This window comes from Callospermophilus lateralis, chromosome 4, assembly GCF_048772815.1.
Source record: "Callospermophilus lateralis isolate mCalLat2 chromosome 4, mCalLat2.hap1, whole genome shotgun sequence".
Lineage (NCBI taxonomy): Eukaryota > Metazoa > Chordata > Mammalia > Rodentia > Sciuridae > Callospermophilus > Callospermophilus lateralis.
The window spans coordinates 166331898-166358547 of NC_135308.1; the positions used below are offsets into that span (position 1 = coordinate 166331898).

Consider the following 26650-nt stretch of genomic DNA (forward strand, 5'->3'; position numbering starts at 1 on the left):
GCCCTGCATGGTTTTGCAAAGCTGCCCTGACCCTTCATGTTGCCTGGTGCTACTTGTCTTTGTCTTTCGCCTTCTCACTCCAGGCACAGCCTCTTAGATTCCTCTAAGTGGTCAAATCAGCCTGTGGCATCCTGACATCACATCTGCCACAGCTCTCTGCCCTTGCCCTGGTGTTGGGAAGCTAACACGGGTTAGCCTCCTGTGTGTGTGGTGATCTCTGGTCATGAGCCCACGTTCATTTCTGCAGTCTCCTCTGGTGAGCTGGCTGTCCCTGTCATGGAGTCGTGGCCCCATCTGCTGAGAGTAGAGGGCATTGACCGGGGTCCTTTCCAGCATGTGACTCTTCATTGACCTCATGCCCATGGTCTCAGTCGCTCAGATGGCAGCTTCTGCGCCCTTTGCTGGTGTTGGCCTGGCCCTCAGGAAGTGGCCCTGCCTGAGTGGTCCTTATTTACCTGAGAAGGTTTGAGCTCCTTCTGCAGCTCGGAGTGTTCCTTCCTATTTTTGCTTCCCGTGTTTGCTCAGAAGTTTCCTCTTCCTGCTTGCCCAGGAAAGAATATGAGGATTGTTTAATGCAGAATCTGGCTTCACCCCTTCCCACTGCCAGCAGGAGGGCAAGTCTAAATGACCTTTCTGGGGCAGCTGTGACCGACAAGAGCACCTGGCTGCACCTGCAGCTGTTGGCTGGTTGGCCTCCTGAGTCAGTAGCCTGGCTCAGCCCTGTCTCCTCAGAGCCTACGCCTGGGGAGACACTGGCTAAGTGTGGCTGGTGTGAGTGGAAACACTGACCATTGACTCCTGTTTGTGTGACTTAATGACTTCAAGATGTGATTCTTTCAGTTAATTTTGCAGATATTTAAGATATAAAATGTGGCTCACATTTGTAAAATGAGTTTTTCTTGTTATTTTGCTGGACATGGATGGATTATTCCAAGAAGTCAAGGTTAATGTAAGAACTTGTCTAATGTAAATCCCTTGTCTTTTTTCAGATTCACGAAGAAGATGTAACTCTTAAACTTAATCCAGAATTTGAGCAGACGTACAACTTTGAACCTATGGATGTGGAGTTTACATACAACAGGTAGGCGCCAGGTAGTCCCACCGTGCCCTCCTCACCGTGATGGGCATGCTCCCAGCAAGGCCACTGACGTCTCCCTGGGGATAGGGAAGCGCTGTGTTGACGCCGTGTCTGTGGTTTTGGGTGCTCTGTGTACCACTTGCCTGTGCCTGTGAGTACAGCTTCATTATAGATAACTTGTGAGATAAAGACGCAGATGATTCTATGCTCACTCATTTTTGGAACTTCCCTGCACCCAGTCCCGTCGCCCATGTCACCTCCAGTCCACTAGCTCCTTCGCCTCACCACCCCTTTCTGTCTCCCACTGACCTTTCCAACCATTAACTGGAGCTTTTTTTTGGTGGGGGGGACTTGGCCTGGGACCTGTGCTTCTCCTGCCTCAGCCTCCCAAGTACTGGGATTACAGGCGTGTGCCCTCACTTTTATAAGAGATTGTATGTCTGTGTATGCACATGTGTGCATATGAGAAGTGCGTCCTTTGGCTTCAGTTCTTCTGAACCTTTTGGAAGGCTGGTTGCTACGTGCAGTTGCAGGAGCTGTGCTTCTCACTGAGCATCGTTACCAAGAGCGCCCCGGTCCTGTCTGTAACTGGGGCTCCTATTTCCACCACTGTACTCTGCGCTGTCGTGTGACTCTCCACCCCCATCTGCTCCTCTGTTGATGCACATTCTCATCATTTCTGAAGTTGACGGTTTGCTTATTAAACAAGATGCGTGCACACTTGGGTGACATTGCAGGGTTGGCAGTGGCGGGTCCACACCTCACATGGGTGCACCTGTGCTTCCAGGAACAGTGTGTGGGACCGTGCCCCTGAGCCTGGTGGTTAAACTTCACAGTTTGTGCCAGCCAGGTGGGCAGATAACACACTTCATTGTGATTTTTCTTTAAACCAAGATTTTTTAAAAATATTTTTTTTTAATTTATTTTTATGGGGTGCTGAGGATCCAACGGGGCCTTATGCGTGCTAGGCAAGTGCTCTGCAGCTGAACCATAATCCCAGCTGCCCTCATTGTGATTATACCTTGCATTTCTTTACCTACAAATTGAGAATCTCCACATTCATTGGCCATAAAATTTTCATCTTCTGTGAAATATTTGCTTGTATCTTTTGCCCTCTTTTTTATTGAATAATTTGTCTGACTTTTATTATTTGCAGGAATTTTTCTGTATTCATTATGTGAAACTATTCTGAGATTTTAAATCTTTTCTGGGCTTGTCATTTATCTTTTAACTCTATTTAAAATTCTTTCATTAACTGAAAGTGTTAATTTTTTCAGGCTCATCAGTTCTTTTCTTACCGTCGTGCTTGTTCTCTGTGGTTTGAGAAGTCAGGGCTGCACCCAGTCTGGGCTTTGTGGAGGGAGAAGGGGCTGGGGAAATGGAGCAATGGAGCTAGTTCTCTTTTAAGGTGTTTGACCGTGGAAGCAGAGGGGCAGTGCGTGTGGCCTCCACAGGGACACTGGGCTGTTTGCTATTGGGGTGAGAAGCAGCAGAGCAATGAGACGTGTTTGGAGCCTAGGAGAATATGAAATGCAAGGTTGAGGGGAGGTGTGACCAGGTGGGCCACCGGGGACAGCGACCTGTGCAGGGATGTGCAGGGGTCCATCTTGCTGGGGTGGGAGGGCGGAAGATCTCAGCTGGTCAGTGAGCCTGAACTTCTGGTAAAGCCGTTGCAGCCAGCGGCAGTATGGCTGGTTGTGAGTTTATTAGCATTCCTCCATTGGTGAGGAGCGGGACACCTTTTCACAGTCGTGCCATTTGTACTTTCATGGGTCACACTTTCAGTGAAACATCTTAGAAATCTTTGCTTAACTCAAGATCCTAAGAGAGTCCTCTGGGTACCTTTTGTAAAGACTCTAGTCCTATTCATGAAGACAGAGCCCTTATGGCCTTCTGTCCTTTCAGAGGCCCCACCTCCAAACACTGTCCTGTCGAGGGTTAGAGTTCTGGGGGATGCACACACTCCGTCTGTTGTATGTGGCTTTGTGGCAAGTTCAGGAATCAGGCAGACCGCGCTCCACCTCGCTCTGCCCGGAGTTGTCTGGTCTTCTAGGCCGTCTGTGTTCCCACACGGATTTTAGCTCATCCGTCAGTGTCTATAAAAAGCCTGTGGGATTTGGATCAGAATCACATTAACTCTAGGTCAGTTTAAGGGAGAATTGTTGATGTTAAGTACTGAGTCTTCCAATGTCTGAAAACGCTGCGTCGCTCCATTGATTCTCCCCACTTCTTGTCTCCGTGTCTTTTGCAGTGGTTTGCACTATGCAGTGTACAGGTTTTGTGTATCTTTTGTCAGTTATTCCTACTTAAAGAAATTTTAACTATTGCAAGTATCAATTTTAACTTAAGTTTCCAATTACTAATTTTCAGTATTTATAAAAGCAATTGATTTTTGTGCCTTTATCTTATGTTCTGCAAAATTGCTAAACTCACTTACTAGCAGCTTTTTTACAGATTACATAGGATTTTCTACATGTGTAAGTGTGGTTTTAAATGAAAGGTTCCTTCTTCCTATCTTGCCCTGTGCATTTTGTGGTGTCCCTCACCCTGGGACGTGGCCTGAAGCCTCTGGGCAGGGTTGTGCGGCCGTGGATGTGGCCCACCGCCTTATTCCTGACCTCGCAGGCTGCCAGTCTCACAGGATCCTGTGCCGTCCCTTGGGGGGAGGAGACATAGCCCTCACTGGCTGGAGTTTCTAGATGGGGATGGACGTGATGGTGTCCAGGGCTCTCTGCTACAACACCATGGTCCTCCTGTCTCCTGAGCGGTGGAGGTGCTGGTGAGCTCCTGGGAGCAAGCACCGTGGCTGTGACCAGGCACTGTGTGTGCAGGTGTGCCACTCATGTCTGCATCGGTGTGGAGGGCTGTGTTAGGCTGTGGCGTCCACTCCTCCGCCTTTCTGGGAGTGTGTGTGGAGTGAGTTCCTTTTCTCCCTAGATGTTGGTAGAATTCACCTCGAGGCCCTCTGTGGCTCGGGGTTTGTGGGGCACTCTTCTTTCCCGGTCCCAGGAATGGAACCCAGTGGCCCTCGCCCCCAAGCTCCTTTGCCTTTTATTTTGAAGTAGGGTCTTGCTGAATCACTGAGGCTGGCCTTAACTTGCCATTGTGCTGCCGTAGGCATGGCCACTGTGTCTAGCTGTGGGCACTTCCATACTCCCTGTCCTTAAAGACACAGGACCCTTGGGTTGTCCGCTTTTCCCTGAATGGGCTTTGGTGTCTGAAGGAAGCTGATCCACCCAGCTCTAGCTGCTTTGCGAGAGTGGCTCCGTCTCCCAATGGCCCCTTCCACAGCTCCCCGTGCGGGCTCCGCTGGCCGCTACTTCTGGCTCCTGGTATCTCACGTGTGCTCTCTTCCTCTCTCTCAGCAATCTGGCCACCTGTCTGTCATTCGATGACCTTCACACAGACGCTAGCGCTTCTCATCTCACTGCTGTCTGTTTTCTCCAGTGTCCGTGGCCCTGTCCCTAGGTCCTGCCTGCCTTTCTCTGGTTTCCTCTGGTGGCGGGGAGTCTGGGGTCTGAGCCTTTCTTCTTGCTTGGTGCTTGGTGCTGGTGAGTGCCACCCTCAGGGAAGTGTCCCAAGGGCTCTGCCCCTGGCCACTGTGCCACAGGACCATCGAGCGGAGAGGTTCTTTTACCTGGGTGCAGTGACGCTCAAATGCAGGGGGAATTGTCATCCTTGACGCTGTACCCTCTTCTTGGACAGTGGCTTCTTTCTCTTCCTTGTCCTTTTTTGGGATTCTCGTTTACTGTCTCTCTCCTGGTACCCTCCGGTCTGTTTTCTTTTTTCTAGTAATTTTCTGGTGCTTTGTGTCTTAGTCTTGTTTCTTATTTTAGGGAAATGCCTTTGGTATTTTACCCCTTAGTGTATTGATTGGTCAGGTCCTATTTTAAGGTACTGATTTTGAATATTTTTTAGTTACCTCTTCAACATTTCCTGAGGTAATTGTGTTTTCCTTCAGCCTTGCAATAGGAAGTATTTCAGCTGGAGAACTTTGTGACCACCTTTCTTCTATACCCAGAATGAAAGGAGGTGTTTTGGTGAATCCCGAGCCTCTAGGCTCATGGCTGGGCTGCACTGGTGCTTCTCCTTGGCTCTTGGGAGGCCAGACGGTGGTCTCCGGGTGCCGGTGTGGTTTTCTTGCCTGCTGCTTTCGTTGTCACGTGTTTGGAGTCTGTCATGGCAGTTCTGAAAAGACGGTGAAGTCCCTCTTCTCTCTGCCTTGGTGAGGCTGGGGTGCGTGGGTGGCTGTGTTACTCCATGGAGGCAGTGCTGTTGAGTCCTCCGTGGTTCTTTTCTAGCTCTTGCTCCTTGGGTGGAGGTGGTCATGCCCAGGCAGGGTCCATCAGGGGCAGAGAACTGGCTGCCCTCGGGAGGCACTTTGGTAGACCTCACAGACCTCTTGCCGGGCTCCACGCCATGGGGGTGGGTCCTGCAGTGACCTTGAGCACCACCTGCCCTTGCCGTGCAGTTGGGGTTGAGGGGTGGCCCTGCAGGCCCATGTCTGCCCTTTCCAGGTTCCGAGAGGCTGCAGCAGCTCCTGGGGGACCCCTGCCGCGGGACCCTGGTTTTCTTTACAGACCGTCCTCTTCATTTGCACTTTGGAGCTGTGGCCATCCTGTGTCACTAAAGATGGCTTTTATTTTCCATTTTTTTCTTCTTGGTTATTTTCAGTGAATTTCAAGGGAGCAAACCCTTAAAATACCATCTCCCTTCTGTTAACACGGTGATATTGGCATTGTCCTGACACTTCATGGCTGCACCTTCAGCTTCTTCTACGCGCCTGCTTCATGCGTAGAATATAGAATCCAAGCTCTCCTGATAACATAAACTCTCTCTTTTTATAATTTGGAATAAAACTTGTGATTTTGTGTAGATAGACCCAGTAAAGCACTCCTCACACCCCAGGGCTGCCTTCAAGGCCTTATAAGACCTGAGCTCTACCATGGCCTTTATTTTTCAATGCTTTGTGAAGGACATGTTAGTTTGACGCCTTGGAAGATTCTCATCTTAGTCTGACTTATGTTGCTGTAACAGAATGCCACAGACCAGGCAATTTATAAGAAAAAGAAAATCATTTCTCCCAGTGGTGGCAGCTGGGGAGCCCATGTGGCAAAAGCTTCTTGCTGCACCTTGAGGAGCAGCAGACACCAGGGGCAGGAGAGCATCTGGAGGGAGGAGGGCGGGAAAGGGGAACTCGTCTTCCTGACAAGGCCTGTTAAATGCCCCATAAGTGTTGGAGAGGACGTTCACCCATGCCGGCAGGCCCGTCCGGCGAGCTTTGCTGGCCTCCATGGCTCCAAGCCACGTGGCTCACTGTGCTTTCTCTCTGGCAGGACCACAAGCAGACGGTCGCACTTTGCCCTGGAACAGGTGGTGCACTTGGGTGTGAAAGGTAGAACTTCGTGGCCTGCTGGCCTTGCTTACGTTTGTCTTCCCCAGCGCTCTCCCAGGCTTCCTGCAAGACTGTGTGTGAAGCAGTCTCTTCCAACCTGTGTCAGAAATGAAGCAGCATAATATCCATGGTTTTTACTTTTCTGTTGGGAAGCTTGTGGGTCTTTTACTGGTTCAACTACATAAAAAATAGCATGCTTGGGCTGGGGTTGTAGCTCAGTGGTACAGCATTTGCCTAGCATGCATGAGGCACTGGGTTCAATTCTGAGCACCACATATAAATAAATGGATAAAATAAAGGTCCATCAACAACTAAAAAAATTAAAAGGAAAAGGAAAACATGCTTAAATCATTGGAAATAGGTCCATTATCCTCTGCATAGCTTCCCTTGTAATGTAAATCATTTTTGTACTCACAGAAAGACAAGTGGGTGACTCTGTTGTGAAGAATAGGCAGCAGTGGTGCTATGCCGAGTTCAGAAGTAGATGAAGGGGGTCCAGAGAGGAATAGAGTGGCATGTGGGCCACTGCACACAGTGAGCCAGGGACATTCCGGGTGCTGCCATGTGTTTCTTCTGAGCTCTTCAGTAATATCTACCCTCTTACCTTTTCTCATTTTCAAGTGTTGTTTCCAGAAGAAATCATTTTGCAGTCTCCTCAGGTTACAGGGAACTGGAGCCATGCCCAAGACACCAGGAGGAACAGAGAGCCCACCACCAAGGTAGTGCTTTGACGACTCCCACTGTCTAAGTAGGTGATGTCACAAATTCACGTCCAGGTAGATTAGCTCACGTGGACTAGAGAATTAGAGGAGCGTAGTCCTCAAATAAGCAAAATCAGTGAAAACCAAAGTATGCATAAAATTGATTTAGTGTGCATTTATATACAATTATATATAGGTGTAAGTTGCTGCAGTAAGTGGGGAAACAAGATCCAGGTGTGTATGTGATCTTGTTGTTTTATTTTAAAATTGGTTTTGGATACATTTACATAAGTATATATTCATAGAAAATGAATGCCCACTCAGCAATATTTTTCTTCCATGTTGGAAACGGAAGCCAGATGTTGCTGTAACAGAATGCCACAGACCAGGCAATTTATAAGAACAAGAAAATCATTTCTCCCAGCAGTGGCAGCTGGGGAGCCCATCTGGCGAAGGCTTCTTGCTGCACCTTGAGGAACAGCAGACACCAGGGGCAGGAGAGCATCTGGAGGGAGGAGGGTGGGAAAGGGGAACTCGTCTTCCCGACAAGGCCTGTTAAATACCATCAGTACTTTTGCCTCACACATGCCAGGTGAGCACAGTACCACTGAGCCACCCCCCAACCCAAGCAGCTCCTTCACATCTGTGGTTTTGTGAGTGCTACAAAGAGGTGCTACCTTTGCTTCTCCAGTCAGTCCCTCCATAGTGGCAGTGTGGCACCTGCTGTGTGCTAGGTGTTGTCCTAGACTCTCAGTGTATTTTTGAATAAGACAGAAGCCGGCTGGGGAGGCAGCTCAGTAGTTGACTCACACTCAACATGGGTGGGGCCCTGATTAAACACAAGCCACAAAGAGAAAGTGTGACTGATTAGAGCAGTCACAGTTAGCAGAGACGTTGAAACAGGTGTTGTAAGTAAGTGCATCCAGGAGCGTCAGAGAAAGACACATGCAAATTCAGTGGACATGTGAAACAAGAGGCACGCGTTGTCATCTCGAGGTGAGAAATGTAGTGCCTGTGATGAGCAGTGTGCTGGACAGAGTGGGCATGAGACCGTGCAGTCCACAGGAAAAGGGAGAAAACCAGAGAAAAGAGAGCAACCCCACTTTACTCTAAAACTAAATCTCTTTTTAAAATATGTAACGAGCACTGGTGAGTTGTGGGCCAGCTCGGTGACCCTAGGTTTGTGTGCCTGGAGTCCCAGAGAGGGCCACAGGGACTTCTGAGAGCCACAGTGGATAGCTGTGGATTTGAGAGATCTGTACGTGAGAAACTCCTCCAGCCCTCAAGAGAAGACTGGGCAGTGACTGGACACGGGACACCAGATCCCTCAGGGCCAGTGATGGCCAGCGGAGCGCATCTCCCAGCTGCGTGCAGCAGTGCCTCCACACAGACCAGAGGTGGGACAGCCCCTTTCTGAAGCAGCACAGAGCAAGTTGCATTGGGATGCTGTCTTTAAAGTGTGGAAAGGAAAGAGAAAACTGCCAACCTGGAAATCTGTGAGACCTCCTCACGGCTGAGACATTCCCACACACTGTGGTCATCTGACCCCTGGCAAAGGCGCCAGAATGTGCTGGAGAAAAGAGCCTTACAACAAGTGGTGCTGGGAAGACTGGTTGTCCACATGGAGAGGAACGGCCGTGCCCTGCGCAGAGTCAGCCCACCGTGATCTGACTGGGGGCGGGCCAGGAGCTCCATGTGCCTGTGGGTAGTACATGTGCCTGTAGCTAGTACAGCCACTTTGCAGTCACCAGGGAGGCTCCTCAGAGACCAGCCCTTGACCCGCCATGGGCCCCAGCTCTGCCACTCCTCACTATTCTCCCTGAAGAATCAAAGTCAGCGCGCGACAGTGAGACATACACACCCTGTTTACACCAGCACAGCTCACAGTCACCCCCTGTGGACCAACCTAGGCCCGCCAATGGACAATGGATGAGTGAGTGGATAAAGGAAGTGTGTGTGTGTGTGTGTGTGTGTGTGTGTGCGCGCGCGCACGCGCACGCACAATGAGGTTTATTTTACCTAAAGAAAAATGAAATTATGTCATTTGCAGGAAATGGAATTTGAGAGCATTATATCAAGCAAAATAAAGCAGATTCAGGTGAAGGTTTGTGTTTTCTCTCATGTGGAAGCTAGAGAATAAAATGGAAATAAGGATCTTGTAAAAATAGAAGGGAACCATAGGGTAGAGGAAAAAGTCAGGAAGGGGTTGGGAGGCGCTAGGGAGTGAGGTTGACCCAGTGCTGTTCTTTGCGTGTGCATGTATCACAGTGAATGCAGTTTTTGTATGATTATTATGCACTAATAACACTTTTTAAACATTTATTTTTCAGTTGTAGTTGACAAATACCTTTATTTGTTTTTTATGTGGTGCTGAGGATCGAACCCAGTGCCTCACGCATGCTAGGCAAGTGCTCTTCCTCTGAGCCACAACCCCAGCCCCATTAATAACATTTAAAAAAAAAAAAAATCTTTAGATGGGCCAGCTTGTGGCTCAGATGTAGAGCACTTGCCTAGCATGTGTGAGGCACTGGGTTAGATCCTCAGCACCCATAAAAATAAACAAATAAAATAAAGGCATGTGTCATCTCCAACTTAAAAAAAAAAAAAACATATTTAAAAAAAAAAAACTTTAGACATACAAAATCTGAAAGATCAAAGAATTAGTGACCAGCATACCTGCCTTGCTAAAAATAAAGTCCTTCAGGCATGAAGAAAATGGTATCAAATGGGAATAAGGATCTATGCAAAGTAGTGGAAACTACCAGAAATTAATTATACATATACAGGTAGTATAAAAACATTTTTATTTCTAAAAACTCTCTTTAAATGACTTTTTTTTTTTTTTTTGATAGCAGGGATTTAACACAGGGGCACTTAACTGTTGAGCCACATACCCAGCCTGTTTTTTTATGTTTGATTTGAGACGAGAGTTGCTTAGAGCCTCGCCAACTTTCTGAGGTTGGCCCCAAATTGGTGATCCTCCTGCCTCAGTCTTTGGAACTGCTAAGATTACAGGTGTGCATCATGGCACTGAACTAAAAGACACTGTGAAGCTGAAATGCCAGCAGTATATTGTGGATTTGTCAGATTCACAGGTGTAAAGCGTGCAGTGAGGACAGCACAAGCAGAAGAGTGAAGAACGATGTTGTGAGGTTTTTAGAGGATGTGTGAGGCCAAGCAGTGTCACTTACAAGTAGGCTGTAGTCAGCTAAAGACTGTCACTGGAAACCTGAGGCAGCCCTGAACAGTACAGAGTAAGTAACTGAGAAGTAGGGACACGTGCCCCAGGGTCTGTGACCTTGCTGATGTCCAGTCCACTTGGACAGTCAGAGAGAGGTATTGAAATCTGTGACTGTACCCAGAACAGATGAAACACAGAAAACATGTATCAAGGTGATAGTTTCAGGGTTTCTGGTACTAGAGATTGAACCAGGGTCATTCTACCACTGAGCCACATCCCCCATCCTTTTTATTTTTTATTTTGAGGCAGGGTCTTGCTAAGTTGCTGAGGGTCTTGCTGAGTTACCAAGTCTGGCCTTGAATTTGATCCCTCTGCCTTAGCCTCCTGAGTCACTAGGATTGTAGGTGTATGCCACTTGTACCCATCTCATGGTGGTAGATTTAAGTCTAAGCACATCAGTGTTCTAAACACTGCAGTTAAACAGTTTAGATTGTCAGATTAGATGAAAAAGAAATACCTACCATCGTCCTCAGTGTCCTCAAGGGCTTGGTCCAGGACCCAGACCATGCCCAGGGTACTAAAGTCCGTGGACACCCAGGGAGTCCTTTAGACACACAGTGCCATCTTGTCCAGCCCGCACACATCCTCCTGATGCCGAGTTGACCGCAGGTGGCATGTGATGCCTGGGAGGGCATAAACGCTCCCTCGGTGGTGGCCACACAGCATTCAGTGGGCAATGACAGAAGGTTTGCACATGAGGCTGCAGGTGTGGAACCCAGGGATGCAGAGAAGAGACTGTGTGTGCTGCCAGTGGGAAGCACACTTAAATACAAGGACAGGTAAGTCGAAAGTAAATGATGGGAAAAGATAGGTAAGGAATAAAGGCAATGATGCCAAACCATTCGTGTCAAAGAAAGTGGGTCTCAGAGCCAAGAGCTCTTAGAAGATGGAGAAGAACCAGGAGAAGATTGCAGTGTCGCCACAGGGTCATCCGTCAGGAGCACATGGCCGTGCTAGGTGCCTCCGTGCTGCAGACAGCCCTGAGTGCCTGGCTGCCTAGAAGTACCTCCAGCACCCCGACTCACGCAGCCACAGCACCACACAGGCCCAGTCAGCCAGCACTGTCTGCACCCCAATTTCAGAGTCCATGGAAGGAAGCAGTGAGTCCAGAGCTGGGACCGGAACAGCAACACCAACCAGAGTGACTTCAGAAGTCAGAATTCCCCAGAACCTGGAAATCAGGTGTGTACCCCCAAATAACCCATGGATCAAAGAAATGAGGAGTGGAATTGGAAAGTTCTTACCAGACCAAAAATGGTGACTCAACTTGTCAAAAGTTGTGAGATGCCACCAGAGACGCCTTGGGGAAAGTTTATAGCATCAACTGCCTAATTTTGAAAAAAGACTTCAAGTCAGTGGCCTCAGCTTCCTCCTTTAAAAAGAAATTAGAACGGGCACAGTGGCACACACCTGTAATCCCAGGGCTCGAGAGGCAAAGGCAGGAGATCACAAGTTCAAGGCCAGCCTCAGCAACTTAGGGAGACCCTGTCTCAAAGAATAAAAAGGACTAGGGATATGGCTCAGTGGTTAAGGACCCCTGGGGTTTAATCCCAGTGCCAAATAAATAAATTAATAAAATTTTTAAGAAGTATAAAAGCCAGACAAAACAAATAGAACTTGAATAAAGCAAAAGAGAATAATATACATTGAGTAGAAATTGAAGATGAATTGCTGAGTAAAAGTCAGTCCTTTGAGAAGATGAGTGAAGTTGCTGAACCTTGAACCAGACTGATGGGGTTATAAGAAATGCACTGCCCCCTGAATCCACGGGTGTTGGCTAACCGCATGCTTCACCTTCACTGACCACTGGTGCTTAGATATTTGGTCAGACCTTATTCTGGGCACACTAAGGTCACCGATCTCAAAGAGAAAAATTGTTTGCACAGCAAGAACAAACCTATCCTGTGAAATTCCAAGAAAGGAAAAGGAAATTTGTTCTTGTTTTGCTGTGTTACCTTAAAACTGCAAAGGTTATGGCTACACCACCTGCTGAGTGCCTGGGAAGGTGGGAAGGTGGCTGGGACAGCACAGGGGTGGAGGGGTTAGCCCCAGCACTGCATCTGCAGGAGAAAGCACATGTGCAGCTTGGCCCTGTCCACAGTCAGCATCCCACTGGGGCCACAGCAGTGTTCAATTTTCCCTAGAGAATTCTGGCTCATACAACTGTGAACAGATTACTGATTAATACAGCAACTTGCATAAACAACTTCCATATTAGTTGAAAGCACAAGTTGCTAAAGCTCCCTCAACAAGAAATCATGCTTGATTAGCCATAGATCTGTTCAAGAATGAACTTTCAGTTAGAAACATCACCACCTTCCCCACAAAAAAGCCTCTGCTACACAGCGTTGCTGGTGAATTTTTCAAGCTGGTGAAATTTTCAGGAAGATGACACCAGTTCTACAGACTCTAGCTCAGGGAAGTTTAATTTCACACTCGTGTCCAGTGTTGCTAGGTCTGGTGGCTCATGCCTGTAACTCCAGCACCTCAAGTGGCTGAGGTAGGAGGATTGCAAGTTCAAGGCCAGCCTGGGCAACTTAGACCTTGCATCAAAATAAAAAATAAAAGGTCTAGGAATGTAGTTCATTGGTAGGGCGCCCCTGGGCTCCAGCCTCAGTACCATGAACAAATGAATGAGTAAGCAAGCAGCCGGTCAGCGCATTGAGGACAGACTCCATTGCAGAGAGCTTCGGCACCTGAGAGCTCATCCTGACAGGTCAGGTGTCCACTAGAGGACACTTGGGATTTCCAGTACTCAAGGTGACACTGCATCTATGAAGCAGAAAAATAAATGGAATGGCCTTTTTCCCTCCTAGTGTAGTTTTCCTGACTCCTGCCAGGGTCACTTGGGAGCACAGAAGTCCAAATCTTGGAACAAAGTATCAGCAAGTTGAATATGCATGAGGCCAGGAAGCACTCCCCTTGGGAATGGGACACGGGTTATCCCTCACATCAGCCAGTGTCCTTCACCTTATTGACAAGCTGAAGAGGAAATCCCAAGTGTCCTCCAGTGGACACCTGTCCTGTCAGGATGTCCTTCCCCAGAGAAGCCTGCTCAGTGGTGAGGGCTCTCTCCTTGTGAGATGACAGGACCCTGGCATTTCTGTGTGACACTGAGCAGGCCCTGGTGGATGATTAGTGTGGCAGGGCAGAGGAGGAGGGACCTACAGGGTGTGTGGGAGTCTGATGGACTCTTCAAGGCATCCTCAGGGCTGAGCGGCTTAGCAGGACAGAAGACATGAGGCTGGTGTGCAAAAACAAGCCACTCACATCCTTTCACAGACACAGGTGGGGTGTTGGAATACCACTTAAAATAGCATCTAAATGTTTTAAGATCTCAGAGGTAGATCAGAGGAACTGTGCAGGACTGTCTGCTGGCCACTAGGGAGTGCTGATGGTACCTGCCCCAGCTCAGACTCAGTATGGTTTAGACACCTGTTTTTCTCCAAGTTGATGTATAAATTCAGAGCACATGCAGAAATGCACACCTGGATTTATACCTGACGGCAAGTGCAAAGCTAACGTGAGATGGCCAGAGCCCAGACCACAGAACTTCAGGAAAGCACACAGAAGACTGCCCCATCCTGTACTGGGAGGGTCATATGTGACCCATAGAGAAGAAGATGACAGGCTAGACTTCAGTGAAATGAAACAGCTTACCGTCAGGAGACACTGAAGACCACAGACGACAAGAAGAGGTAGAGAGAAGACCCTTATGCAGATCCTCCATCTTGAAAAGGCCTGGTGTCCAGGTCTTCAGCAAAGAACTGCAAGCTCAGCAGGAAGATGGCCAGCCCTTTACCAAAGAACACAGAGGTGGCCAACCCTGGGAAGGCCAACAGCGTTGGCTGTCATCGTAGGGGAGACAACCACAGTGAGCTACCACCACACACCTGTTGCAAGGGCCAAAACTTGAGAGGAAATGGAAAGCGCGCTTATATGTGGCTGTTCCAAGATGCATACTGAGAGTTCATGGCATGTTGGTTACTGCCCAAAGCTGGAAACGGCCGTGTCAGTCAACGGAAGAATGGACAGAGAAATGGGGTGTGTTCTTGGAGTAGAGCCCCCCCGACTCAGACATAGGACGGACTTACCCAGCAGCATGGATGGTCTAGGAGCCGTGGAAAAGGGCACAGGCCAAAGGAGTTCCTGCCACGTGCTTCCCTGTGTGTGAGGACCAGTGCAGCAAGCCTGTGGCACCACCTGGACATCACATGCATGTGGCTGATGACACCACAGTTGTGCTCCACGGCACCTGGCAACAGTTGTAGACAGATCACCTGGACAGAGGCTTCTGGGATAAAGTTTGGCAATGTATGCAAAATTTTAATGAGGAAACTTTTATGTAGCAGTTATACAGATCCAAGAATTTATCCTCTGAAAGTAGTCAAGTTAATTTACAAAGGTGCTTGCACAAGCAGTGAATATCCTTGTAATGGCAAAGAAGTTCCATTGGTCCAGGGCCAACTCCATCTATGTTTAAACATGTCTGCCAGACCAGTTCCTGGGCAGGCCTTGCCCAGTCCAGCTGTGCCTGGAGGGGCTGCCAGGACCACCCACCTCTGGGCAGCTCATCAGCCTCTCGCAGGCCAGCGGGAGGCCAGCTGAAGGCCAGCCAAGGAGTGGAAGGGTATGCCCTTGTTAAGTAAAATGTAACCCTTTATTTTGGTTTCATCGCCACAAAATTCATATTTGTTTTTAAGAGACATAGAAAACAAAAACTGATGGAATCTTTTGATCAGATATCCTGTATTTTCACTATATTTTGAAGAATATGACTGTGGCCCATATCAAGAGCTGTTAAGCATTAGAAGCAGATATTGGTAGATGTTTATGTCTGTTCTTGAAACTAATCCAGTGCATTCAAAGCTAAATTTTTAACATCCTCTGCATGATCATTTCTAGAACAGGAAAACTGGGAAGGACCAAACTAAACATGCCGGGAAACAGAGGCACACTGGGGCCAAGGACCTGCCAGGGCTGGCTGCCCTCACCATAGAGACGAGCAGCCTGGGTGCGTGAGTACCAGGGCTCAGAGCAGAGCGGCCGGCTGCAGTGGGTGCCACGAGATGCGGGCTCCCACTCTGCTCAGGGGACGGGTCAGGGCCTCATCCTGATTTTGGCTTAGGCACTCTAGAAAGACTCAGATTGTGGGTTATTTTTGGCCATTTGAGCTTTTAAGCAGTTGTAGACAGGTGTGTTTCAGACAGGTCTCAAAACACTGGGCTTGAGCAGTGCCCCTCCTCGGCCTCCCCGTACAGGGCTACAAGTGTATGCCACCGCACCTGGCGTATCACAGACGTTTTTAAATCCGTGTCCAGTACTCCAGGTGACACTGTGTCTATGAAGCAGAAAAATAAATGGAATGGCCTTTTCCCTCCTAGTGTAGTTTTCCTGACTGCCCCGCAGTGCTCAGATCGGCATTCCCAGGGGCGAGCTGTGCTGGCGTCTGTGTGGTGGACGTGCTCCAGAGCCTGTCTGCCGCTGCCTTTCAGCCATCAAGGCGTGGGTGCTTCGACTCCTGGCCGCTAACTGAACCCCTCTCTTCACTCCAAACACAGCCGACGAAACCCAGACCCCCAAAGCAAGAGACACGGAGTTCTTCAACCCAGTGCTGAATGAGAACCAGAAGCTGGCGGTGAGAAGGATCCTCAGTGGCGACTGCCGCCCTCTCCCATACGTCCTCTTTGGACCTCCTGGGACAGGGAAGACCGTGACCATCATCGAGGCGGTTCTGCAGGTAAGGTCAGCAGCTGGCTGCTTTGAACTCCGTGCTGTGTTCCTGCGTCTCAGCCTGCAGGATGGGTCAGTTCACACTGTGGTCGGAAGGGCTAAGAAGGCCAGCGCTCCATGGTCGAGCGAACTGGTGTGGATGCTAGGGTGGTGAAAGCCCACTTGGGGAGGTGCGGCTTAGTGTCCAGAACAGAACCACTGATCTTGTCACAGAGCTACTGCAGAAGCTGCCTTGGCTGTGGCTGAAGCTACCACTCTGCAGGAGCTGCCAGTGTCTTTTATATTTCAGATCAAATTTATGGAAATACTGTGTATTGAGTATTTCTGTGCCATTCAGGGTTCCGTTAGCAAGCTCACCTGAGTGCCTGCTGGTGCTGTACAGTGGTGTGACCTGGTTCTGCCTTAGGAGGTGGTTTAGGACCATGGGGAATGCAGAGCCTCACTGCACACCCTGGTGCCTGGGGATGCCTTGTGAGGCAGAACCCTTGCTGTGCTGTGTTCAGGGGTCTCAGGGGTCGAGCCGGCATCCACGTCTGGCAAAGCAGCCTGTGTGCAGGCCTGGGGTTCTGCTGTGCGGGGTTGAGAGTGATGATCCTCCGTCTCTTGTGTCTTGATGAAGGTACATTATGCTTTGCCGGACAGTCGGATCTTGGTCTGTGCCCCCTCTAACAGTGCTGCTGACCTCGTGTGTTTGCGACTGCATGAAAGCAAGATGCTGAGACCAGCCGCCATGGTCCGGGTTAACGCCACCTGCAGGTTTGAGGAGGTGAGCCCCAGGCATGGAGTGGTAGCAGGCTGCCTCCTCAGCAGGTGCCCTGGGCAGGCAGGGGCAGGGGCAGGAGGGTGACAGCCCCAAGCCGCCTGCAATTCTGGTGTGCCCTGCACACCTTGCTCACTGTCACATTCCAGGTTGTCTGTCCTGTCACAGGTGTCCTGAGCTTCCTGAAAGTATTTTGTTCCTCTCTTATTTCACCTGCAAATGAATTGTTCTGTTTTAGTTCTGTTTTGTTGGCTTGGTTACAAGTAAAGCTTCAGGGAAGTGGTAGGCTTCTGGTTTGCTTATAGACTGAAATGTTGCTTAAAAAAAAAAAAAAATTGAAGCCAGGCTCAGTGTGGTACACATCTGTAATCTCAGCCAATCAGGAGGCTGAGGCAGGAGGATCACAAGTTCAAGGCCAGCCTCAACAACTTAGCGAAAGCCTGTCTCAAAATAAAATTTTTAAAACGGGCTGGGGAAGTAGCTTAGTGCTAGAGCACAACCGTAACACATGAGGGTCCCTGGTTCCATTCCCAGACATCTCAAAAAATAATAATGAGTTAAGATGAGGAAATGTTGTTTCCTGGAAGGCTCTGCAGGGGTATGTTATGTTCATGGCTCTAGAGCCCACAAAACATGGACTTAATCAATATGAAAATGTAAAACATGCTAATTAAGAAAAAAGCCATGGGGCTGGAGATACAGCTCAGTTGGTAGAGTGCTTGCCTGGCATGCACAAGGACCTGGGTTCAATCCCCAATACCACCACCAAAAAAAAAAAAAAACCAGTCCTGAATCACTAGGTAGTTCCCTCCCTGGGAAGTGGCGAAGGGAAGATGATCTCAGAATTCATTTTGGCTTTGTCATTCTGCCCAGTTTAAAGGAGCACTTAATAATTTGAAGACCAAATGTGTTCTGCCTTCCTTGCCCTAGACCATCATTGATGCCATCAAGCCCTATTGCAGAGATGGGGAGGATATCTGGAGAGCATCGCGCTTCAGGATAATAATCACAACGTGCAGCAGTGCGGGGCTGTTCTACCAGATAGGAGTGAGGTGAGCGCGGTGTTGGCAGGGACATCTGTGGGAGGCCGACTGCGCAGAGGCCAGGTGGTGGGACAAGCAGCAGCCAGGGGCTAGATGACAGGCCAGGATAGCTTCGGTCCAACTGAGGAAGTGGTATTTGTGCTGGACCCTAGAGGCTCACACAGCCCAATAGAGGGACACGCCAGCAGATGGATGAGTGCATACAAAGATCCTGTGGTTAGAGGGCCCCAGGCATTTTACCCAGAGGGGCCTCTGGAGCTGGAGCCTGTGAACAAAAGGAGTGGCAGGAGGGGAGCTGGAAGAGGAGACTGTGTCCCAGGGATTGAGGTCCAGGGAGGCACTGGACATGGCCCCTGGTGTGGCAGGAAGATTCCGAGGCCTCTGTACATGGGGGTGAGTTGCTTAGAGGATGTGAGGAGGCAGGACACATAGGAAGTAGTTGGGCGCTGAGGTCCAGTTCTGTGGACCTCAAGCCCACTGGTGCGTGGGCTCTGAGGGAAGGTGGAGTAACGTGGGGTGCCCTGTTGACCAGAGGCACTTCTGCTGGACTTCCGAGCTATAGGAGGAGGCTGCCCGAGACGCACGCTCAGTCACTCAGTGCTGTGGGGAGGGAGGCAGGGACAGTGAGGGCCACCAGGTGGCGTGCAGCAGGCTGAGGTACCAGGAAGCCCCACCTTCCCCTGACACATGAGGGGCAGGCTGTGGCCTCTGGCGGGGGCAGCCTGAGGCAGTGGTTGTGAGGGTGCCTGGCCATGGGCTCCAGGCCTCTGCCAGTGTCACAGGGAGCTGCATCCAGCGGTCACAGTTGAGCCCATGCCTGCTGGCTCCTCTCACCTCGTAGAGCACGCCATGCACATGCCAGGGGGTGACAGGTCAGACGGTGACTGTTTTCAAGGACCAGAGTCTTAAAAACCCCATCTTCATCCTTATAACATGGCGTGTTTCTGGCTCGCCACCTGAAGTGCCCCAGGGCCACACGTGGCAGCTGAGGTCCCTGCATTGGATGGGGCAGGTCTGGACAGGGTAAGGGACTTTATCAACGCATTGGTGGCCTGGAGGTGGAGAGGCTTGAGCAGAGACAGCCCATCCTTCTCTTGTTCAGGTCTCGTGACATTGGGGTGCAGATTTCATGCAGGGCAAGGTAGCCTGGTGTGCAGAGCGTGGGTGCACCAACGTCCAGGTCCCAGGGGAAGAGGTGCCTGGCTGGGCCAGCTGCTGTGCTGGTGACAACCCAGAGCTGCAGCTGTGAAGCCCTACAGGACAGAGGGGGCAGTGTCTTCTGAGAGAAGTGCCTTTAAGTGACACCAGCTAATGCAGCACTCGGCTTCATCCTCCTGTGCTGGGTTAGTGTCCAGCAGAGGTGGAGAGCGCGGTTCACCTCCTCGTCTCTCACAGGGGCCCCGACTCTGGCCACGGTGGGAGGTGGGAGCGAGGAGCCTCCCTGGCACTTCTGACTACGGGTTTGATGCCCTAGTGGGATTATTGAGGCTTGGAGGCCAGGTAGGTGCAGGCAGTGTCCCCTCCACCCTGGGCGCGTCCTGCTCTCACCATGGCAGTGCCACCTAGAAACTGCTGGGTGTGTGGTGAGAGGCCAGTGTGGCTGGTGGGACCAGTCAGGAGGAGGTGCCCAGGCCACCTGCTGCCAGCTGCCCAGTGCTGCTCCTTGGCCAGTCTCCCCTCACTCCCAGGGAAGCAGGCAGAGAGGCGGAGCAGCCAGCCTGGGGTTGCGAGCTCACTCACAGTGGAGAGGCTGAGCCTGATGGAGCTCTGGGGAAGCTGCTGCAAGGCCATGCAGTGTCCTAAGGTGCTCAGGCTTTGGTCATGCCCACTCTCACACTGTCCTGTCCATGTCCTTTTGAGCAACACACAGCGCCAGGCACTGATCTGTCTCGGGCTCTCCTTGCCAGCCTGTACCCAGTCATTCAGCCGGGGAGGCAGGCACGCGGCCCTTCTGGGTGCCACTCGACCCACAGGTGCAGAATGGGGCCTGGCACCGGGTGCTAAGAGCCATGATGGGCATGACCACTCAGACACCTCTGCTTCTAGAGTCGGACACTTCACCCACGTGTTCGTGGACGAGGCCGGGCAGGCGAGTGAGCCAGAGTGCCTCATTCCTCTGGGGCTGATCTCCGATGTCAACGGCCAGGTAAGGCCTGTGTGCAGCGGCACACTCTGTCTCGTTCGCCCCGTCTTCCCTTGGCCAGTGGTCGTGGCCTCGGGCCAGGAGATCGCACCAGGCATAGCAGAGGGAGCTCAGTGCTGCTTGCTGCAGCACAGTGCGGGGGGCTGCCATGGTGAGTTTTTCACTCGCAAAACAAAGCGAAGAACATTCTAGGTGTTGGAGACCCAGTGGCAAAGTCAGCAGCTGCTCCCTGCCCTTGATGATCCCCCCCACCCCCGCCCCGTGCCAGAAGGCAGGGCTGGGCCTTATGCCTGCTCCCTCTGGGCTGCTCTGGGCCTCTCCCCTCTGACCCCCAGCCCCTCCTGCTCCATGTGCCTGTCAGGCCCACCTGCTGCTTCCTGTGGAGCCTCTGAATTCATCTTAAACCCCTGTTGTTCCCTGCACCCCTCGGCAAGGAGCAGTCATCTAGACCTGCCATGTGGGAGTGGGCTCCTTGTGAATAGGAGGGGTGAGAAAGTGCCCCTCCCTTTCCCCTCCAGAGGGCACACCCGCCTCCTCTCAGGTCCCCAGGCTCTGGGCAGATCAGGAAGGGTTGGGGAGGAAACGGGGCTGGTCCAGTTGGACCTCCAGCCTCCAGGCAGGACAGACAGGGACAGTCAGCCTGGTATGGCCACATGGGGGCCTCCACCAGGACGGAGTGCTGTCCACTTCCCTGCCCTCTGGAAGTCCTCATGGGTCCAGCAGCACCCTCTCTGTCTCTCATGCATCCACAGTGGACGTGGGCCCCGCCTGCACAGCCTGACCCTGAGCCGGGAAGCCGGCTGCTGCTCTCCCAGGGTGCTCCTCAGGTGGGGACCATGTGCTGTGCTGGGCCCCATCAAGCCCTTGTGTGCCACAGATTGTGCTTGCTGGAGACCCCATGCAGCTTGGCCCCGTCATCAAGTCCAGGCTGGCCATGGCCTACGGGCTCAACGTGTCCATGTTGGAGAGACTGATGTCCCGTCCAGCGTACCTGCGTGACGAGAGTGCATTTGGTGCTTGTGGCGCGTACAACCCCCTGCTGGTGAGTCAGCCAGGCCTGTTGAGTGGCTTGAGCACTGCGAGGCAGGAGTAGCCCAGGATGGCAAGCCAGCAGGGGAAGCTGCCACACTGCTGTCCGCCTACTTTCCCTTGTCCACTGGTTGTGGCTGTGAGCGGGCACCCCTGTCTGTCATGCCCAGGAGGCATGGAGCATGCACCTCCTCCACAGGAACACCAGTGTCCTCCACCCGCCCACGCCAAGGCTGCACCCTGAAGCAGGAGCCAGCACGGATGCCTGTCAGTGCATGGGACTCTTTGCCCACTGCCCTGCCTCCCAGATGGGATTTAGGCCCTTGCATCCGCTCCCCTTTCCCAGGAGCCATGCAGTGTGCCTCACAGGGCCTGTGCTGGGGCCAGGGACACCAGGCAGCCTGGCACTGATGGCAGGGGTCTTTGGGGTCCAGGACAATGGGAGCTAACTTGGAAGTGCCCCATCGCAGCAGGAGAAACGGGAACTGGTTCTGTAACTCTGACTAAAGTAAGAGAAGATCTGCCCGTGAAAGGCTGTGGGAGTGTCTCTGGTGAGCTCTCCTGACTTGAGGTGCTCATCCGACTGGGGACAGCCCTGTCACGCTGAACCCGGGAGCCTTGGGTCTGTGGGGCCTGTTGCAAGACAGTGAGAAACTGCCACAGTACCCCCCCAAAAAATGCCCAGCATGGTGGCCATATGCCTATGATCCAAGCAACTCAGGAGGCTGAGGCAGGAGTATCGCAAGTTCAAGGACAGCCTCATCAACTTAGCAAGAGTCTCTCTCAAAATAACAGCTGGGTGTGCCTCAGTGGTGGAGTACCCTGAATTTAACCCCTAGTACCACCAAAAAAAACTATTCTCCTAAACAGCTATGTCATTGCATTACTAACATGCCATAATACAAAAAAGAAGACAGGTTTCCATCTGATGGTGGATTCCTGGTGTGGTTGAGGTACGGTGCTCATGAGAGGCTTGGGGAAAGGGGCTGGAGCCTCCTGGGGCCTTTACCTCACTGAAATAAGAGGGGTGAGATTGTAGGAGGGGGTATTGGGGATCTTCGGGCTGAGGAGGGCCTCCCAGGCTCACCCACCTGAAAGGCACCCACTGTGGGAGGAGTGGACAACCCAGAGTGGCTGCCCCAGGAGGTGATGGTGGCCAGCATCTTCTGAACCTAGATAGGGTCCTGAGAGCTCTGCTGCCAGGGGAGGGGCAAGCCGTGCTCCAACCTCCTGGGCACCTGCCGGCGGCCTCTGTGGGAGAGCTGCTGCTGCCTCACCACCCGCAGGTGCACGCAGCAGTGGCCACCGGGCGCCAGGAGCCTCCGCCGGCCCACGGCTTGGTTCTGAAGCTCCCACCTGCATATTGAGAGCAGCTCTAGGGCACGTGGCTCTCAATATGCCCCAGGCCCTGTGCTGCTCTGGGCTGGTGGTGTGGTGGACAGGTGAGGTCTAGCGTTGTGATTGGCTTCTTGGAAGCGGGACACATGTCCTGCTCCCTGGATTAACAAGTCCCTTGCCCTGGGTCAGCAGTCCAGAGCGTTTGCCAGGAACCAGGGAAGAAGCGTGTAAGGTAAGCATGTGAACTTTGCAGACCAGATGGAGGAGGAGTGTGGAGGCGTCCTCACAGCGTACAGCCCATCAGGGAGGGCACCGTGGCTCTGCCTGCCTGCCTGCCTGCCATCCAGCGGAGGTGCAGGCCGACAGGGCTTGGCTTAAGGGCTGGGGTCATGAGACTGGATCCAGAGTGACGCAGACGGCACACAGTGGTGCATCTGGAGCCGTCTGTGCCCCTTAGGAGATTCCCAGCCCGTTAGGACCCAGGAGAGGAGCAGTCCTTGCTGTTAAACAGACCCTCGCAGAGACCGTCATCTGGGGAGCTAGGGTGGTGGCAGGTTTCAGGCTCAGGGAGGCATAGGCAGGAGTGGGGAACTGCCCTGGGGAGTGGACGAGCTCCAGTGCTGCCTCCCCTAGCGCTCTGCACCTGTCCTCTTCCTGCAGGTCACAAAATTAGTGAAGAACTACAGATCCCACTCGGCCCTGCTGGCGCTGCCCTCTCGGCTTTTCTATCACAGGGAGCTTGAAGTCTGTGCAGACCCCAAAGTGGTGACCTCTTTACTGGGCTGGGAGAAGCTGCCCAAGAAAGGCTTCCCTCTCATCTTCCACGGGGTGAGGGTAAGTCACACCTAGGACCTCGGATGCTCTGCGCCAGCCAGGCAGGAGTGCTCATTTCTGCCCCCTGTGTGTGGACTCACTGTGTCAGGGACTGAGTAGTTTCTCAAGAGCCTGGCGAGGGGCAGAGGGATGCTCATGGTCCCCAGGAGCAGCAGGCAACAGGAGGACTGCCACCAGCCTCTCCTGTGGGACGGCTCAGGAGTGGCCTGCAGGGTGGGCCTCCCAGGGCAGCATCTTGTGATGCTCACAGCAGTCAAGCACTGGTCCCAAGAAGAGGCCCAGGCTGACTGAGCACCCATCAGAAGGCCGGGGAGGCACGGCGGGCAGGACACCGGAAGTGGGGCCTAGGAAGCTTGCTGCCCAGCAGTGCCCACCCACCCTGCAGAGCACATCCATCAGCACCGGAGTCCCAGGTCAGGGGAGACCCCAGGTGACAGCCTTCCTCTCAGCAGGGCCTCACACAGGGAGGGGCTGGGTGCTCCACAGCTAAACACAAGTTCAGCCTTCACTGGAGCCAGACAGTCAGATTAGGAGTTAGGTTTCACATGCACTGCCAAAGAAGGAGGTTTGAGAGCTGGGACGGCACCAGACAGGACAGGGCGCACTGGTGCCAGGGACCCCTCCCGTGGCAGTGAGAGTCCAGGCGGCAGCTCCACACAACACAGCCCCTGCGCGGTTCCTCTCTAAACCCCTTGTCAAGAAACGTGTTTGAGGTCCATTTGTCTTCGGTGGCTTGGAGTCCAGTGGCTGGTGGAATCCCACCCTCACATGGGAGAGGAATTGAGAGGGGTCTGCTCTGAGGCTGTCCCTCCCTCCCTGACAGCCAGTGCTCCTGAGCCCTCAGTTACTGCCCACCGCCTGGCTGATTCTGCACACCCCCAGAAGCTGCCTGTGCATCAGAAAAACAATGAGAAACTGTATCCGAGGGGACCCCTCTGAAGTGTCTCGAGGTGAGCCTCAGCAGATGTAAGGGTGAGGCTGGAGAGGCTCGAGGCTATGCCCAAGCACAAAGCGGGCCCTAGGTGCAGGTCTGGTTCACGCAAGGCTTCACCTGGCCCCTCTCCACAAATTAACTAGTGTGCTCAGTGCAATCTAAAAATTACCACAGGCTTTACGTGAGAAACTGATTACAAAATGAAGTTGTGGATTTTTTATAAAACAATTAGTCTTAGTATGCTACAAAACACACTGACCTAGCTGAGCAGCTCAGGAGGCTGAGGCAGGAAGATCGTGAGTTCAAAGCCAGCCTCAGCAAAAGCAAGGTGTGACCCCATCTCTAAATAAAATACAAAATAGCGATGGGGATGGGGCTCAGCAGTTGAGTGCTCTGGAGTTCAACCCCCAGTGCTCTCCCCAGAAAAAAGTCACTTTAGTAAATAACAAACAACATATATGTAGTTGACTAAAAGAAGTCCTGAGTTGGTCCAAAAACTTAGAGAGTGTGTGTGTGTGTTGTTGGGGTTTTTTGCTTTTTTTTTTTTTTTTTTTTGGTACTACTAAGCAAACTCAGGAGCACTCAACTATTGAACCAAATCACCACCCCTTTTTGTATTTTATTTAATGACAGGGTCTGAGTTGCTTAGCTTAGGGCTTCCCTAAGTTGCTAAGGCTGGCTTTGAACTCATGATCCTCCTGCCTCAGCCTCCCAAGCCATTGGGATTGCAGGAACATAGGTGTTTTAATGTAGGGTCTGACGATGGGAGCGGCCCACCTCAGTGCTTAGGAGACACGAGATGGAATAAAGATTTCATCACACACAGGCCCCCAGGTACACAGCCTACCTGGCGGCCAAGCATGGAGGTCCAGGACTTGGGGGGGCGTGGGCCCATGCCTCTATCGGGCCCAGAGTGTTATCCAAACAGATTTCCCACAGGCAGTTTTAACTGGGCGTCCAGATCAAGCACAGAGTTCCAGGAAGTCACGTGCAGGCGAGAGGTGGTCACTGCAGCAGGTCTACACAGTCCTTGCAGGTGTGAGGGTGAGGTGTGGGCAGCCCAAGCAGGCCTCATCTAGCTGACCCATGGGGAGGTGGTCATCAGGGACAGCCATATGAGGCAGAGATCTAGGTGGGCCGCAGGAGAGCTGGGAGGAGGTGCAGAACAGGGACCTGTCAGGGGCTGAGCCCTGCTTCTGGTGTGAGGACGTCCAAGGTGCATTCCCATGGACGCTGAGGCAGTGTAGACTTGTGCAAGCTCACTGCAGTAGACTGATTTAGTAAGTGACCTCTAAATGCCGACTCATCTGCAGGCATTGTTCTGAGGATGAGGTGGGGTGATACTGCAGTCCTGCTGCTGCGGCCCACTCCTACCCTTGCCTAGCCCTTGCTCCCTGCACACTCAGGCTCCCTCCCCTGAGAGGAGATAGACCTCCACCTTGCTGGCTGCCCATCCCCCGCAGAGCTCGGGGGCAGCGGTCCATTCGCTGTGCCCACCCAGCCCTCAGGGGTCTAGGCAGAAGGAGGTCAGTAGAGGGTCTCCATGGCACCCACGGGCAGGGCTGAGTGCTGCTGTCTCACTGCCCTGAGGAAGCCAAGGCTCTCAGATCTTGGACTCTGCTGCCTTTGGATTCGACCACAGTGTTGGGCAGGACGGTAAGGCTGATAGCATTGACCATCTGGGCCCAAAGGCCAGGCTGCAGCCTCTGCTTCAGCTGGAAAGCCAGCTCATGCCTGTTCTCTGCTCCATTGTTTGCAGCATGTCGTCTTCACCCTGGCTCCCTTCCTTTGCTGACCTCTGGTTTCTTACTGGCTTTTAAGTCCCCCTCCCCTCTAGTCTTCCTCCGCCTGCCCTCCCAGACCTGTGACTTCTCAGGGACCTTCTTTTCCATTCAAGGGAGGTAGACCTCTAGGGCCCAGCTTTCCCGCTCCTGGGCATTTCTCCAGAGTCACTAGATTAGCCTTCTGTGGAGGCACAGCCACACCAGGGCCTGTAGCAGCCCAGCCCTCCTAGCCAGGCTGGGAACCAGCCCAGGTGCCTGTCAGTGGAGAGAGGACCAAGGATGGGGCACATGTACACCAGGGAGTTGTCCAGTCATCAGGAAGACTGGGATTGTGGGGCCGTGGGTGGGTGGGAACGGAAAACCTCGTGCTGGGGGAAGTAAGCCAGACTCAGGAATCAGGGGGCGTTTCCTCTCCTGTGTGGAACTAGAGCACAACAGGCAGAGAAGGCCTGGGGAGGGGACCAGACGCCACAAAGGGAAGATTCTCCGGTGGCGGAGAAGGAGGGAGGAAAGGGGGGAAGGGGGTCCAGTTTAGCTGTGTGCATATGCAGATATACCACAGGGAATTCCACCTTCATGAATCTCTACAGAGCACCAATCAAAAATTAACAAGCCATCAAAAGGAGGGTCAGGAGAG

General features: G+C 52.1%; 1 protein-coding gene across 3 annotated transcripts in view; it reads left to right on the top strand.

The window, feature by feature from the left end:
* Mov10l1 (Mov10 like RNA helicase 1) overlaps nt 1–26650 on the top strand; it is a 60357-nt gene that overhangs the window by 25825 nt on the left and 7882 nt on the right. For 2 of the 3 annotated variants that reach the window (XM_076853395.2, XM_076853396.2), the window contains exons 13-22: nt 990–1081; nt 6415–6473; nt 7095–7195; nt 15321–15429; nt 15977–16155; nt 16768–16914; nt 17839–17960; nt 19998–20097; nt 20972–21136; nt 23122–23295. In XM_076853395.2, the coding sequence (XP_076709510.2) occupies nt 990–1081; nt 6415–6473; nt 7095–7195; nt 15321–15429; nt 15977–16155; nt 16768–16914; nt 17839–17960; nt 19998–20097; nt 20972–21136; nt 23122–23295 (1248 nt within the window). The remainder of the gene's footprint in view (nt 1–989; nt 1082–6414; nt 6474–7094; nt 7196–15320; nt 15430–15976; nt 16156–16767; nt 16915–17838; nt 17961–19997; nt 20098–20971; nt 21137–23121; nt 23296–26650) is intronic. The other variant, XM_076853394.2, reaches the window with a different exon arrangement.